Source organism: Falco peregrinus, unplaced genomic scaffold (assembly GCF_023634155.1).
Source record: "Falco peregrinus isolate bFalPer1 unplaced genomic scaffold, bFalPer1.pri scaffold_42, whole genome shotgun sequence".
Classification (NCBI taxonomy): Eukaryota; Metazoa; Chordata; class Aves; order Falconiformes; family Falconidae; genus Falco; species Falco peregrinus.
This window is the reverse complement of record NW_026599609.1, coordinates 449769-464570: the sequence shown is the minus strand read 5'-3', so window position 1 is coordinate 464570 and position 14802 is coordinate 449769. Positions and strand designations below refer to the sequence as shown.

Here is a 14802-nt window from a genome sequence, read left to right as displayed (position 1 = left end):
TGTTTGTTTGCTATTGCCTAGTTTGTGTCGTATTTGCCAAGGGCCCTGCAGCGCACAGCACACCTGCCGCAAACAGCACACAGCTGTTCAAAAACAAAATAGGGGAATTGTTGGGGTCTGCAGTCGGTCTGCTAATGAGTTAGTTGACTTTGAAGGCTTAGTCGCGTACCTTTAAGACATCTACAAAAATGTCAGGCATGTAAACAGGATGTGAAAAAACCAGAACTTAAAACCGCAGCATACGGGCGCCTACAGCAACAGCAAACAGCAAGCAAGGAGAAGACATAAAGCCTATCAGCATCTGACACATGTACTGTCTAAGATATATAAGCAATATGTTAAAACAATAAATGCCATTTTAGCCATATTGCCTGAACTCACCCACGCATATACAGTGGTTTTGAGTCTGTCTCGACTTGCGTCACCACACCAACTGTGACAAGAGCTATGGGACTTGTGTGTAACAAGTGTCAGTGCGAACAAGGCTGCCTTTATATTGAAAGTGGCTGCCTTTACATTTAAAATAGGAATGGATCTGGGTCTCACTGAGCCCTGGAGTAGGACAGAGGTGACCATGCAACAGATGTTCCTGATGGGGGCTGGGGTGTAAGACAAAGAAGGGAAAGGAGTGGTGTTAGGGACCTCTTGGGGAATCTGGGGCAGCTTGTGTGGTGTGTCCAGGGGATATGGCACAGAGCAGGCCCCTCAGTCCTTCTCCTTAATTGCCTTGGTTCCTTCACCATGACCCCTAGATCTGCACACCTGCTGTGTGCCCCGACCTGCTGTGTGCCCACACCATGCAGACTCACCCAGCTTAAATCTACACTGGTATTTTCCTCTACCAGGCACTTCCCAGATATCAGTACTGGGAAAAAACTCTTTTATTACATAGATGTGACACAGGAGTCTAGCTGCACCATCCCCCAAAGCACACGTATAAAGGCCTCTGGGTCAAACAGGCTAGGTTCCTGCCTTGAGGAAGTGGACTCCATGCAGGCATTGCAAAACAAACAGGATTGTCACAGATTAAATGCTAAATGCACAGGAAGTTCCAGAGATGACCAGGAAATGCCTTGTGAGGAGATTCAGGCAGTTCAGTGCTGCTGAGAGACACCTGACTGCATCAGCTTCTTCAGTGCGTCCTTCAGCTCCTGGTTCCTCATGCTGTAGATGAGGGGGTTCACTACTGGAGGCACCACCGAGTAGAGAACTGCCACCACCAGGTCCAGGGATGGGGAGGAGATGGAGCGGGGTTTCAGGTGGGCAAATATGGCAGTGCTGAGAAAGAGGGAGACCACGGCCAGGTGAGGGAGGCACGTGGAAAAGGCTTTGTGCCGTCCCTGCTCAGAGGGGATCCTCAGCACAGCCCTGAAGATCTGAACGTAGGACAGCACAATGAAAACGAAACATCCACAGACTAAACAGGAACTAGCCACAATAAGCCCCACTTCCCTGAGGTAGGTGTGTGAGCAGGAGAGCTTGAGGATCTGTGGGATTTCACAGAAGACCTGTCCCAGGGCATTGCCTTGGCAGAGCGGCAGTGACAGTGTATTGGCCGTGTGCAGCGCAGCATTGAGAAACCCACTGGCCCAGGCAGCTGCTGCCATGTGGACACAAGCTCTGCTGCCCAGCAGGGTCCCGTAGTGCAGGGGCTGGCAGATGGCCACGTAGCGGTCATAGGCCATGACGGTGAGGAGAGAACACTCTGCTGAAAGGAAAAAGACAATCAGGAAGAGCTGTGCAGCACATCCTGAGTAGGAGATGTCCCTGGTGTCCCAGAGGGAGTTGGCCATGGCTTTGGGGACAATAGTGGATATGGATCCCAGGTCGAGGAGGGAGAGGCTGAGGAGGAAGAAGTACATGGGGGTTTGCAGGTGGTGGTCGCACACTACTGTGATGATGATGAGGCCATTGGCCATGAGGGCAGCCAGGTAGATGCCCAGGGAGAGCCAGAAGTGCAAGAGCTGCAGCTCCCGCGTGTCTGCCAATGCCAGGAGGAGGAACTGGGTGATGGAGCTGCTGTTGGACATGTGCTGCCTCTGGGCATATGGTCCTGTCACAGGAGAAAAAGACAGTGATAATTTAGGGGAGACTTCTGCAAGCAAAATCAAAGCCATTTCCCACAGACCATCCCCCCGTCACACACAGACATCCCTCTCTTTTCTCGGAGACCTTCCTGCAGCTGTGTGGCTGCAGCCCTGCTTGGTGCTGGCCGTGTGGGTGATGAAGAGCAGGGCATCTGCCCACGGGCTCTTGACCAGCCAGCCCCACTCTGCAGCAGTGGGTGGGGGCAGGGACCAGTCCTGGTGTTTAACTTTGTCCTCTGAAACCAGTGCCAACGCAGAAGGGCTGGTCAGCGTCTGCAGCGCCAGTGCTAAGGAACGGGAAGGGTGAAGGCATTGTAAGAGAGCTTGAGTTTTTTTCACAGCTCCCCCCCATCTCTCCTGTTGCCTATTCTCGGATGACAGAAAAGCAGAGCATTTTTGCTGCCCTCCGGGGGAACAGAGTGAGGTCTGTGAGGCAAGAGGATTGCCTGTGGGTGAGTGCACAGTGAGGGGAGGTGGTCTGTCCTTCTGGTTCCCAGTTTCTATGGGCTTGCACCTTCCTGAGATGAATGGTGGCCACACTCCCATGTTACCCTGAAATACCACAAGGCACTGCTGAGAACGGACTGACCCACCACAGACCAGTAAAGGTTGTAGACTTTCATCAGAACTCAGCATCCCACCCACAGCAAAGGATACACAGCTCATTTCACCCACCCCAACAGTGTTTTCTCCATCACAGAAACTCTACGCCTCTATGTGGGCCTTTCAGATCACTAATGGGTGAGAGGGGACAGGTTTCCATTCTGGAGGGCAACTCGCTGCTTGGAAGGGAACTTCAAGGAGGTAGCCAAGTGCCCTAACAAGAGCATCAGGTTCAGGGAGAACCAGCCCCTTGCCCAGCCCCACATAGGGCATTGCCCACAGACCCACAGCTGAGAGGAAAGCTGGGACACTTGTTCCCATGGACACACCTGCAGGAGAGGACCCACAAGGTCAGAGTGTGACTCTGCAGCTGAAACACCCATCCCCAGAGAGCCTGACAGCAAGAGCTAGAGAATAAAACTAACCCAAAACGGCAGAGAAAGAAGTAAAATTGCACTGATGGTCTAGGTAAGAGTGTCCAGGGCGAGCGAGCCAGGCACTGAGGGCAGCGTTGCCCTTGCCCAGCTCTGCTCGCCGCCTCCCACACACCAACATTGCCGGGCAGCTGCTCTCAGCCCCTGTGCTCTGCAGAGGGACCGGGGCACGTGGCTGCAGAGCTGCACCGCGGCTCTGCTGGAGCTCTGGCTGCAGAGGGGGTGGCTCACGCCTCGGGACCCCCAGCCCTGAGGGCAGAGGCTTTGCTGGGGGGAGAGCAGGCCAGGGGGATGCCTCAGAGAAAGGGGTCTGCACTGCACATGGTCAGAGAGAGCTTTCTGATTCTCCCTTCAACAACAATTCTGTCTGAAGTTTCCTTTCATTCCCTGATCATATCGCTTCTGCCAGGAGATTTTCCTTGTGGGAGGTATCTCCCTGTGCCAGGTCTTTCCCCGTCAGAGCTCACAGATCCCATCACAACCTCTGTGCTCTGGCCCTACACAAAGCTGCCTGTCTGCAGGGCACTGGCTGGGCGCAGGTAACTTGTTTGCAGGTAGAATAATGGTCAGGTGAGACTGAGCCTGGTGGATCCAGCAAAGGCAAAGCTCCTTTTGTCCATGGGAAAGGAGTGACTGAATGCACATAGGAAGACTCAAATAAAACCCTCTGATATTTCAAAGTTACAATACAGGAGTCTAGGGGACTTGTCATTATTAAGAACTCCTTCATCGTGTATTCCAACACATTCCCCAAGAGTATAGAACGGAAACAGACTCAAGAAAGTACTTTACCTTTACACTAACCTTGCTTTGTACTAATTTTTGAAACCACCAATGGAAAATATTCTGGCAGTGAGCGGAAGCTGTGAGCAGCCCTGAAGCACACAACACCCTCTTAACAACAGATAAGCACTTCCTTGTGTGGGGTCACTCCTTGCACACACAGCTTCTCCCCGCAGCCGCACGGGAGCCCCCGGCAGGCTGAGAGCTGCCCCTTGCAGGCGGCAGAGCCCCTGCCCCAGCACACAGCCCCCTGGGCTGCAGGGACCCTGCTGGCAAGGACAGCCCTGGGCACCCCTGCCTGCACAGCCACCTTCACAGCCCTGCAGCCGGCCCTGGCACAAGGCAGCCCACATGCCCTGGCCCTCCCACGCTGCAGCAGGGAAGCCCTGCTCTGCAGCACACTGGCCTCCTCCACAGCAAAAGGCTCCCACACGGTCCCACAGGCTGGGGGGGCCCCAGCTGCTGCAGACCCGGCTAGGAACTGCAGAGGCATTGCCCTGCAGCCACACACTTACCGGCTCCAGGGCTCTGCAGATTTCTCCAGCAGGGAGCTCTCAGCAGCCCCCCACCAAGGGCTGCTTTTGAGCTCTCCCTGCCTCCCTCCCCTGCCCCTCTGGGCTCCCTCCAGGTGTCCCTGGGGCTGCAGGGGAACCTGCTGGGCAGCAGGATGAGGCAATCCCTCATGGGCCTTGCCTCTCCTGGGGGGACACACTTATTTCCAGCAGTGGCAATTCCCTTACTAGAAAAAGTTTTCTGCAGGAGTATCAACTTTTGTTAACCCATTACTAGAGAGGACACCAGGAGAACTGCAGCAAAGGATCCAAGTACTCCTAAAGGAGCGTGTGTGTATGTGTGTGTCTGGTGGTTCTGCAGGCAGGGGCAGGGAGGATGTCTTCAGTGCTTCAGTAAGCCCTGCAGAGCCCATTTCAGCACTTCATTGCACAGTCCGAGGGCTCAAGACTCAGCTCTCCTTTGCCCAGGCCATGTCTCTGCTCTGAAGCAAAGCCTTTGCACCCACGGGCTCGGGGACACTTGGTACCAGGTTGCCTTATGGCCAGGCAGAGCTGGGCTGGTGCCACAGCTGGGGGGCTTCAGCCCAGATGTGCAGCAGTGCCCTCAGCCAGGTGCCCACGCAGAGGCAGCTGCAGCCCGTCCTGTTGCAGACAGAGCTGTGACACTGAGGGAACCAAGTGCCAAGGCAGGTGGCAGAGCTCAACACAGCTGCTCGGCAAGGACAGCAGCCTCCAACAGCCCAGGCATCCACCACGCGGTTTAGACCGGTGAGGCAATTCCAGGGCACCCGAAGGAGCGTTCCCTCCTTCTGCACAGGCCACAGCCTGCCAGTGTGTGACCTGGGGCCTGCACTCTGCTGCTCTCCTGCCTCACTGCCCCTGGGAGACGAGACTCCACCATTGCTTTGCTCCTAGTACCAAGGTGGACACGAATGACGCAGGGTTTCAGATCCAGGGGAGCATCACAGCTGTTGGCCCATTTGGCAGCTGTGCTAGAATACTGATGTAAACAGTAAACCTACAGACACATAAAGGAGCATTGTCACTGTGCTGCCCTGTGACTGTCAGTAGGTGGTTACTTGACCACTGGCTTGGAGGATCCCACCAAGCCTCTGTCTCGCTGCTCCCCTCCTTCTTCACTCACCTTGATGTCTGTAGGGTTGTTCTCTCACATCATTCTCACTCCTCTCCCTTTCTGCTTTGTCCTTTCTGCCATAGGGTATCACAGAGGTGCCACTAGAATTGCTTATTGGCTCAGGTTTGGGCAGGGGCTGGTCCATTTTGGAGTCAAATGAAAGTCGCTGTTATGGTCATGGAGTCAGCTCTTGATCTCTTCTCACCTCTGCCAGCCCTACAAACACCTCCAAACCACTCCCAAACCCTTGCCATGTAAACCCACAGGATCTCTAAATTCCCCAAGAAGATGTGAGGTTATTGATCCTAAGGCTTCCTCACGCTGCTTAAATAAGACTTTTCCCCTTCCTCTCCCTGATTTAGGTTATTTCAGAGCAGTTACCCTGAACCACACCTGTGTCACCTGGGCCAAGCTCAGACATGTAACTACAAAAATAATAATGGGTACCAAGTGTCCAAGGTCACACGCAAGCAAAATATTTTGCTGCAGAGCATGCTGGGGTGGTGGGCAGAGGTCACTGTGAAGGTGAAATGAGATGTCCCTAAGGAGAGCAATCCATGCTGTCCTTGGGACCAGAGACACGCAGGGCTGGACTGTGCAGTGCTGCAGGAGAAGGCATTGCTGCCAGTGATGCCTCTGCAGCCCCAGTGGACATGTGGTTCCGGTGAACCTTATACCCAGAAAGGACAAGGTGCTTTTGATTGTGTCCTTGACAATGGACATCCCGTGATGCAGGGACACTTTGAAAATCATTGGTCTATTTCTCTATTGCCTCACCACAGGGGTGACTTTCAACAGTGCTGGCTAACTGGGGAGGCCCAAGAAGGCTGAATGCTAGTCAAGTGCTGCCCACCTACAAGAAGGGTAGGAGGGAGGATCGGGATAACTACAGGCCTGTCAAACTGATCTTAGTGCCAGGGAAGGTTGTAGAGCAGATCGTCCTGAGCATCATCACACAGGAGCCACAGGAAAACCAGGAGGTCAGGACCAGCCAGTATGGGTTTATGAAAGGCAGGTCCTGCCTGATGAATCTGATCTCCTGCTGGGACAAGGTGACCTGCCGAGTGGATGAGGGAAAGGCTGTGGATGCTGTCTACCTGGACCTTAGGAAAGCCTTTTGGCTCCATCTCCCACTGCATTCTCCTGGAGAAACTGGCTGCTCATGGCTTTGGTGGGTGTTCTCCATGCTGGGTTAAAGCTGGCTGGACAGCCAAGCCCCAAGAGGGGTAGTAAATGGAGTGACATCCAGGTGACAACAGCCCATAAGGAGTGGTGTTCCCCAGGGCTCAGTGCTGGGGCCAGTCCTGCTTCAGAACTTCATCAATGGTCTGGATTGAGTGCACCCTCAGTGAGTTTGTGTACAACATCAAGTGGGGTAGCAGTGCTGATGTCCTTGAAGGCAGGAAGGCTCTGCAGAGGGATCTGCACGGGTTGGACCATTTGGATGTGTCCAACTGTATGAAGTTCAACCAGGAGAAGTGCCAGTTCTGTACGTGGGTCACAACAGCCCCCCACAACACTACAGGCTTGGGCCAGAGTAGCTGGAAGGCAGGCTGGTGGGGAAGTACCCTGAGGGTGCAGGTTGGCAGATGGTTGAGCAAGAGCCAGCAGTGTGCCCGGGTGGCCAAGAAGGCCCATATCATCGTGTCTGCTATCAGAAACAGTGTGGCCAGCAGGACCAGGGCAGTGATGGACCCCCTGTACTCAGCACTGCTGAAGCCACACCTTGAACACTGTGTTTCCATTTTGGGCCCCTCACTGCAAGAGAAACGCTGAGGATCATGTCCAAGAAGGGCAACAAAGCTGGTGAAGGGTCTGGAGCCCTGGTCTGTTGAAGAGTGTCTGAAAAGACGGTTTTCTTTTGAAAAGTGGTTTTACTCTGGAGAAGAGGAGACTCAGGAGGGATCTTACTGCTCTCTAGAGTTACCTGAAAGGAGGTTGTAGATGAGTGGGGGTAGGTCTCTTCTGCCACATAACAAGTCACAGAACAAGAGGAAATAGCCTGTAGTTAGAGAGGAGAGCTTTAGATTGGATATGAGGAAAAACATCTTCACTGCAAGGATGGTCAAACATTGGAACAGGCTGCCCAGGGAGCTGGTGGAATCACCAGCCCTGGAGATGTTTCAGAAATACATAGACACAGTGCTTCGGGACATGGTTCAGTGACGGAATTGGCTGTCCTGAGGTAATGGTTGAATTTGATGGCCTTTAAGGTCTTTTCCAACCTAAATGATTCTCTGTTCTTATGCTTCCGTGATTTATTGCAAGCCTACCTAGACACGTTGCTGAGCAAGCTGGTCTAGGTCACCCTGCTTCAGTTGGAGGGCTGGATACAACGATCTCCAGAGGTCAGTCCAACCTGGAAAAAGAAGCCATAGAGCTATAAGAGCATATATAAAAAATGTCAACACAACTAGGGAAGTTCATGTGAAGAATATTTCTCCATAGAAATGGCCTGTGGGAAATGCATTTGAGAAATCTGAACGAAACAAGGCTGCTTTTCTGTGGCCAGGTCATGGGTTAGAATGAGGGTGACAGAGGGGTGTGTTATGAGGAGGACAGCTGATTCTCAGGAACTCCTCATGCAGGAGGACATGCCTGGCTGTGAAGGGGCCTGTGAGGTCAGTTCTGTCTCTGGAGGTGACAGGCCGGCAACAGGAACATGGCTGGGAAAGTCCTTCTGCCAAGCTACAGCATAGGACCTCTCCAGGAAAAGGGCTGGGGTACAGGCTGTCATGTCCATTTTGCCTGTGGACATGAGAGGACAGCAGCAGGCATGTGGCTTGGTCACGTCTCTGGGAGAAGCTGAAAGGCCAGCAGCAGCCATGTGGTTTAGAAGACCATGTGGAGGTGACTTCACTTTTTTGAGGGGAAAGACCACCAAAAATAGCTATTGAGTTAGGTTCCCTACTTGGAGGGCAGTTCCTGAGGTGGTAAAGCTTTTCTGGATAGTGGGAAAAAAGAGGAGAGGGGAAAAGATTTCACAAAGTGTAATGTTGCAAATGGAGAGTGGCTATCGGGAGGAAGAACTTTCACTCTAGGGGTCCTGCTGCGGTGCAAGAGCTCAGCCAGAGGGAGCCTGGATCAGCCCATGGCTTTGTGTTTCACGGAACAGCCGGTGAGAGTGGAGGTACCTCAGTGAAGGTATGGCAATGTTGGGGTGAGAGCAAGGCAGGGCAGCGAGATGGTGCCTACAGCCTGCAGGGCAACAGGGGCAGGGCTCCAACCATGTAGGACAGCCTGTGGTGAAGAGGGCAGAGGGCACTGTCAAGGCTGGAAGGCACCAGTAGAACCCAGGTCTGTGTCCCCTTGGCTGTGGCAGCTGTCTCTGCCTCTGAGGGTCATGTCAAGACATGATGTCCTCACGGCACGGGGGCATCGTTGCCTCCTTGCGGCCCCATGGGGAAGCTGGAAGTTGCTGTGCCATTGCTGTCCTTCACTGGGCATTGGATGCCCACCTTCCATGGTCCCCAGGAAGAGCCCTGAGCCCTCTGTGAGGGACAGCACCCACCTCCCCACAGGCTGCAGGTCACGCCTTGGCCTTTCTGCTTCATCAAGCAAGCCAAGGCTTTGCTCAGCAGCAGAGCTGCCTGCACAGCGCCTTTGCCTTCCTGCACTCACAGCCTCCAAGGATGGGCTCTAACAAGGCCATGGGGAGGCTTTCTCGGGCATGGCCCTCAGTGGGGCCCATTAACGCTTCCAGGGACTGTGGGCTTTGCTCCGGACTTGGTGTTCTTGAGAGGTTTCTTCAGGCTCCTCTGAACACCTGAAGTCCACAGCACCACAGACACCCTGGGCTCATGACAAGGGAGAACGCCCTGACGAGCCCTGTCTCCTCCATCAGGGACATCTGGTCTTCAAGGCTTGAACACTTAATAAGTTTCAGAAGTGTAGTTAAAGAGGAAGGCAGGTAATGACCACTATGGAGAAGTGATAGAAGACTTTTCTAATGGCAACTGATGCAGCATGCCTCCTGAGGAGTTGTGCAGAGGTTGGAAAAGCAGTTCCTGGAGCTAAACACTGCATGGAGAGCCTCACTTCTCACCTCCCCAGCCCCACTGTTTATCTCCTCAGCCCCATGGCACTTCCATCACTTGACATCTGACTTCTCCAACCAGCTCTGCAGGTGAATATAGGAAGTGCTTGGCAGTAATTATTGGCTGCTTTCCTTTAGAGAAGAGGGTGTAAACAGGAATTAAAGAGGGATTGCTTATCAGGGTGTGTGTTGGGGGAGTGGGTTAGAAATTAATAAATAAAAATAAATTTCTCAGCTGTCGTATTGTAAGTTCAAGCAAATCCCCATGAGGTCTATTGCGACAACTGAAGAGTTGCCCATAGGGAATATTAGAGACACTGCTGAAAGACAGTCCAAATTTTCCACTCTGAACCTTAAAGCAGAAGCTACATAGGTAGAATAGGTTGGAGTGATCAAAGAGGAAGAGGAAAAAGGCATCTGGAGATGAACTTTTTAACCAATAGCTGTAAATCAGGAAACCAGGACATCAGCATATTTTCTTCAATTTCATAGAAGGTGTGAACTTCCTGGGACTCATGACAAATATTAGGATGATTCCAAATTTTTTTGTATCTCTAGAATTTCTCCCACTTTGATCTACGTATACGCAACAACTGGTATTCTCTGAGGTTTGCCCTCTGATGCCAGAGTTCACCCAGAGGGAGCCTGGATTGTCCCATGGCTTTGAGTTTCAAGGAGCAAGCAGGGATGAGGGGAGAAACTGCAGAAAAGGCAGATAAATGCAGGTGTGAGGGCTGGGTGGGAAAGCAAGGAAGATGCCAACCCCCAGAGTGGAAAGAGGTGCCACATGGACAGTGTAGGGCAACTTGCAGTGGAGATGGCCCAGGGCTGCAGCGAGGCTGAATGGCCCCACAGCGGGATGAGGCCTCTGTCCCCCTGGCAATGGCAGCTGCCTCTCCCACCAAGGCCTGTGACATAGAACTTGATTTGGAGGGTCTTATGTTCTGCCCTCCAAGAGCCTGGGGGTCAGGGCTTGGTCTTTCTGCTTCATAAAAAAATCCAAATGTGTTTTGCAGCATTACAGCCACTGACACAGTACCTTTGCCTGCCTGCAGGTCTGGCCTCTAATTAGCTACTCTAACGAGTCCATGGGGACGCTTTGTCAGCAATGGCCCTCAGCGGGACCCATCAATGTTTGAAGGTATTTTCAGTGTTGCTTCTGACTTACATTCCTTCAGTGGTTGGTTCAGTCTGCTCTCAGTAGCTCAGGTTCATGGCAGGAGCCCCCAAGGCCCTAATGAGGTATTTGCCTTTTCTCATTTCCTTCAAGTCTTGAAGACCTGTGCAGCTAATTGAATCTGTTCCATTCATGTAGATAAGAGAGAGGATTTCAAAGTGCACTTCAAAATAATTATTTTTCATTTCATAGGTTGTATTTTGCTACTTTTTAGGCTAGAGGGGAGGTTCTAGCAGCAATCTCCAAGTGATAATGATGCAGAGGGTCTCCTCATCAGGTCTGGACTGGTAGGAAATGCAGTCGCTTGAGGTCTAACACCAGATGGACAACCTTGCTCTGAATGTCCCCAAGACCACCCTTTTTCTCATTGTCCCCTGGGACTCACATCCCTTCTCCTTACGTCAGACTTCTCCCCTCAATTCTGCAGGTGGGTGCTGCAGCTCCTTTGCACCATCCCCACCTGTTTGCCTTAGAGGACTGGCTGCACACTGGTGAAGAAAATTGTTTTCTATCTGCAAGCACTGTGAAGAATGATCAAGTGTCATCAATAGGAAAACACACTCCACAAGCACATGTCAAGTCCAAGCTGTCTCTGATGAGGTGCCTTTCTGCAAGGGACACTCTTATGAGAAATCTTTTAGGTTGGCAGATACGGAAAGATAGATCTAATCACAAGGAAATATCTGGTTATAGGGGACAGATGGGCTGTGGGAAGACATATACTTTTTCTCCTGGAAGCTGAAATGAGCTGCAGAGGTGAGAGGCACCTGTAGGACCAAAGAAAAAAAGGAGGAGAAACCTGAAGGATAATGGAAAAAGACATTGTCGAGACAGTCTGCTGAAAAGACATCCTCTAGAAGTGGTTATTGTCTCCTAGTCAGGTGCAAATATGTAGAAGATGAGAGAAATTAAGGACAGATGGTATAAAGGATTAGTGGTAGTGACATTCTGGAGGAAAATTGGTATTTCTTAGGAATATCCCTTTGGAAACCTCCTTTTATAGGCAGAGGTCTCCTGTGAGAGAGGATGGATGAGCAGGTGTTACAAACATTTATGAAGAGTCCAGAAAAGCCACTCAAATAACCACAGGCTGCACGGACCCCCAGTGGTGAGGGGTGTGCCACCAGTTAGAGTCCCCTTGGCTGACATCGCTGGCACCTGAGCGGGTAACTGTCCAGGTGGATTTTCCAAGGGTAACTCCTGCCTCGCCAACCTGACAGCCTGCAGTTGTGCGTGAGGAGCTCCACAGTGGATGTCATTTCCCTCAGCTTTACAAAACTCTTGTCATGGTCTTCATCAGTGTTCTTCTGCCCAAGCGATGCCATGACACTCTGGGTGCAAACAGAAAGAGATGAGTAAAACACCAGCTGGATGGTCAGGCTGAGAGAGCAGTGGGGAAGGGCTCACACCCCACCTGGAGGCCACTGGGACATACTGGGGCAGTGTGGGCACCACAGGGGACTCTCCTGCTTACAGTTTAAGAGCTGGAAAGATAATCCAGTGGAGGCAACTCTCACAGTGTCTGTCGGTGGCACCAAACTGAGAGGACCATCCCTGTGCCCTAGGGATGCCATGGAGGGGAACCCTGGCAGGTGGGGTGGCCGCCCTGTCAGGAGCTGCACAGATGCAGGAAGGACCAAGGGCAGAGCCTGCACCTCCCTCGGGTGGACTAACACCCTGCAGCTGCAGGGCCTGGGACCTGCCTGGCTGGGCAGTGTCTGTGCAGAAAAGGCCCTGGTGGTGCTGGGGGACAGAAGGCAAAACACAATCCCAGCCCGTGACCTGGTAGCAGAGGCAGCCAGCCGTGCCCTGGAGCGTCTGAAGAGGTGCCTTGCCAAGAGAGTGAGGGAAATTATTTTTTTCCACATTATCATCACTCATAACACCACATGTAGACCGCTGTGTTAATATTTTGGCCTTGACTGGGGAGGGAAGGAGAGAAGAAGTTTCTCAATGGCCCCAGAGAGAACCCATTACAGCAAGGAAGATGTGTATGACTGGGAGTGAGTTCAGTGAAGAGTCACTGAGAGGCTCAGGGGTGGAACACTTTCCCAGGAGGGGAAACGGAGGGCAAGAGCCTTGTTCAGCCTGCACAAGGGGAGGACTCGGGAGCACCTGCCGGTCACAGTGAGGACATTGCCAGGAAGATGAATCCAGTATTGGAACTGTGTTGTGTGGCAGGAGTGTGATAGGCAGTCATCAGATGTGGAAACAAGGACGTTCTTGGCCAGAGGTGATGCAATGATTTATCTCCAGAGCATGGGGTGCTTGAAGCTGTAAACAAAATGGGAAAAAAGCTCTACTTGGAAGCTCTCTACTTCTTTGCTAGAAGTGGGGGAGGTAGAGGAATCTCAGTGCTTTCTGGTTGCTGTGGAAGAATGAAGACCTTTAAGAAAAGAGGCGAAGGTAACAGTCTTGCTTCCCACTTTCAGTTCTTGACACCCAGCAATCTCATGTGCTTTTCCTTCCTCTCCTCCAAACAACTGACCAATTGATGTGAATAAAGGAAGCAGAGAAGCCTGGGACTTGGAGGGTCATAGTGTCATTTCACTGGACAGCCCATTCGGAATAAACCTGGGAAGTGAGCCTGCAAGGCCAAAGGAACAGGGTCCATGGACAGGCCAGGCTGTGCCTATGGTTGTGCCTGGAGACCCGCACACCTACAGCACAGGTTGTGCTGGGGCTGAATCTCCTGCCTGGCTTCAATGGCCTCCCGAAGCCATGGACAAAGCTTTGGGTGGAGGCCCCAGGTGAGGCTGGTCAGGGCCAGGAAGGCCTAGGGATGCTCTCAGGGCCCTGCCCCCATGGGATCCCACCTGCCAGTGCCCTCAGCAGGCCAGGTTCTCCTTCCCTCCTGTCCTGGGCTGTGCTCTGCTGCTCTCCATCCACACATGCCTGGGCATCAGGGACACCACAACTACACACTACTAGAAGCAAGGTGGCACTGGTCTTCAAATCCCTGAGCATCTTGTCCTCTTTGTGGAGTCCCAGGTGCAGGTGAGCATCAGAGTGGGTGGCCTGGTTGGTCTGGGGGACTCTCCCACAAAGACCTGGGCTCCTGGCATCCTTGCTTACCTGTGCAGTGATCACCAAGGAGACTGATTCCCCCAGAAGAGACAGGCTCTGTGATCCACAGGTTTCCTCAGGTCATTTCAAGAAGACATTGTTCATGCCTCACCCTGACTGTATGACCTGTCGCTCTGTCCTGGCTCGGGCTGGCATGGAGTGCATTTTCTTCACAGCAGCCCTTCTGGTGCTGCATCTCTTCCTAAGGCAGCGCTGACCACACACCAGTGTTTTGGTCACCGCTGCAGAGTAATCACCAAGGCTTCTCTTTCTCACACTCTGCCTGAGCTACAAGGAGACTGGGGGGATGCAAGGAGCTTGGGCAGCTGACCCCCAGTGACCACAGGGATATTGCATATCCCAGGACGTTGTGCTCATCAATAACAGCTCGGGGAAAGGAGGATGAAAAGAGGACATTTGTGATCATGGTATTTGTCTTCCCGTGTCACTGACAGATGTGCTGAAGAGCAGCTTTTCTGGGGATGGCTGAACCCCTGCTGCCCATGGCAAGGAGTGAGCGAATTGCTCATGTTCCTGTCCTTGCACACAAAGCTTTTGCTTCTCCTATCGAACTGTTATTTTCCTGACCTGTGAGTTTTCCTCTGATCCTCTCCCCCATCACGCTGGGCATGTAAGGGGTCAGTGAGCAACAGATGCTGGGCATTTGCGTGCTGGCCAGTGTCAAACCACAACTAATTCCTCCCTCAGTGCCACCCTGGCTGCTCTCCCCTTTGATCCACACTCAAGCTCTCACCCAACCTCATTGCCTGTCCAATACAAGAGCTCCATGTATCTGAGCTGCCCTGACCTCACACAGAGCGTCCCCCTCCCCTCATCTTTCCCGTAGGTCTCCCCTACAGACCTTGTGTCTCCATCCCCTACCAAAGGCGTGGGAGCTGCCCTGCCCCTCCTCAGCGCTTACGGCACTGATGTCACAGCTCTGTGGTGGCACAGGGGGCTCCTGTTGCC

General features: G+C 52.7%; 1 protein-coding gene across 1 annotated transcript; it reads right to left on the bottom strand.

The window, feature by feature from the left end:
• Positions 1-1094: 1094 nt before the first annotated feature.
• Positions 1095-2045, bottom strand: LOC129783493 (olfactory receptor 14C36-like). Its single transcript, XM_055793449.1, has one exon. It carries the CDS (start codon positions 2028-2030, stop codon positions 1095-1097), a length of 936 nt encoding a protein of 311 aa, XP_055649424.1. The 5' UTR covers positions 2031-2045.
• Between the last annotated feature and the right edge of the window lie 12757 nt (positions 2046-14802).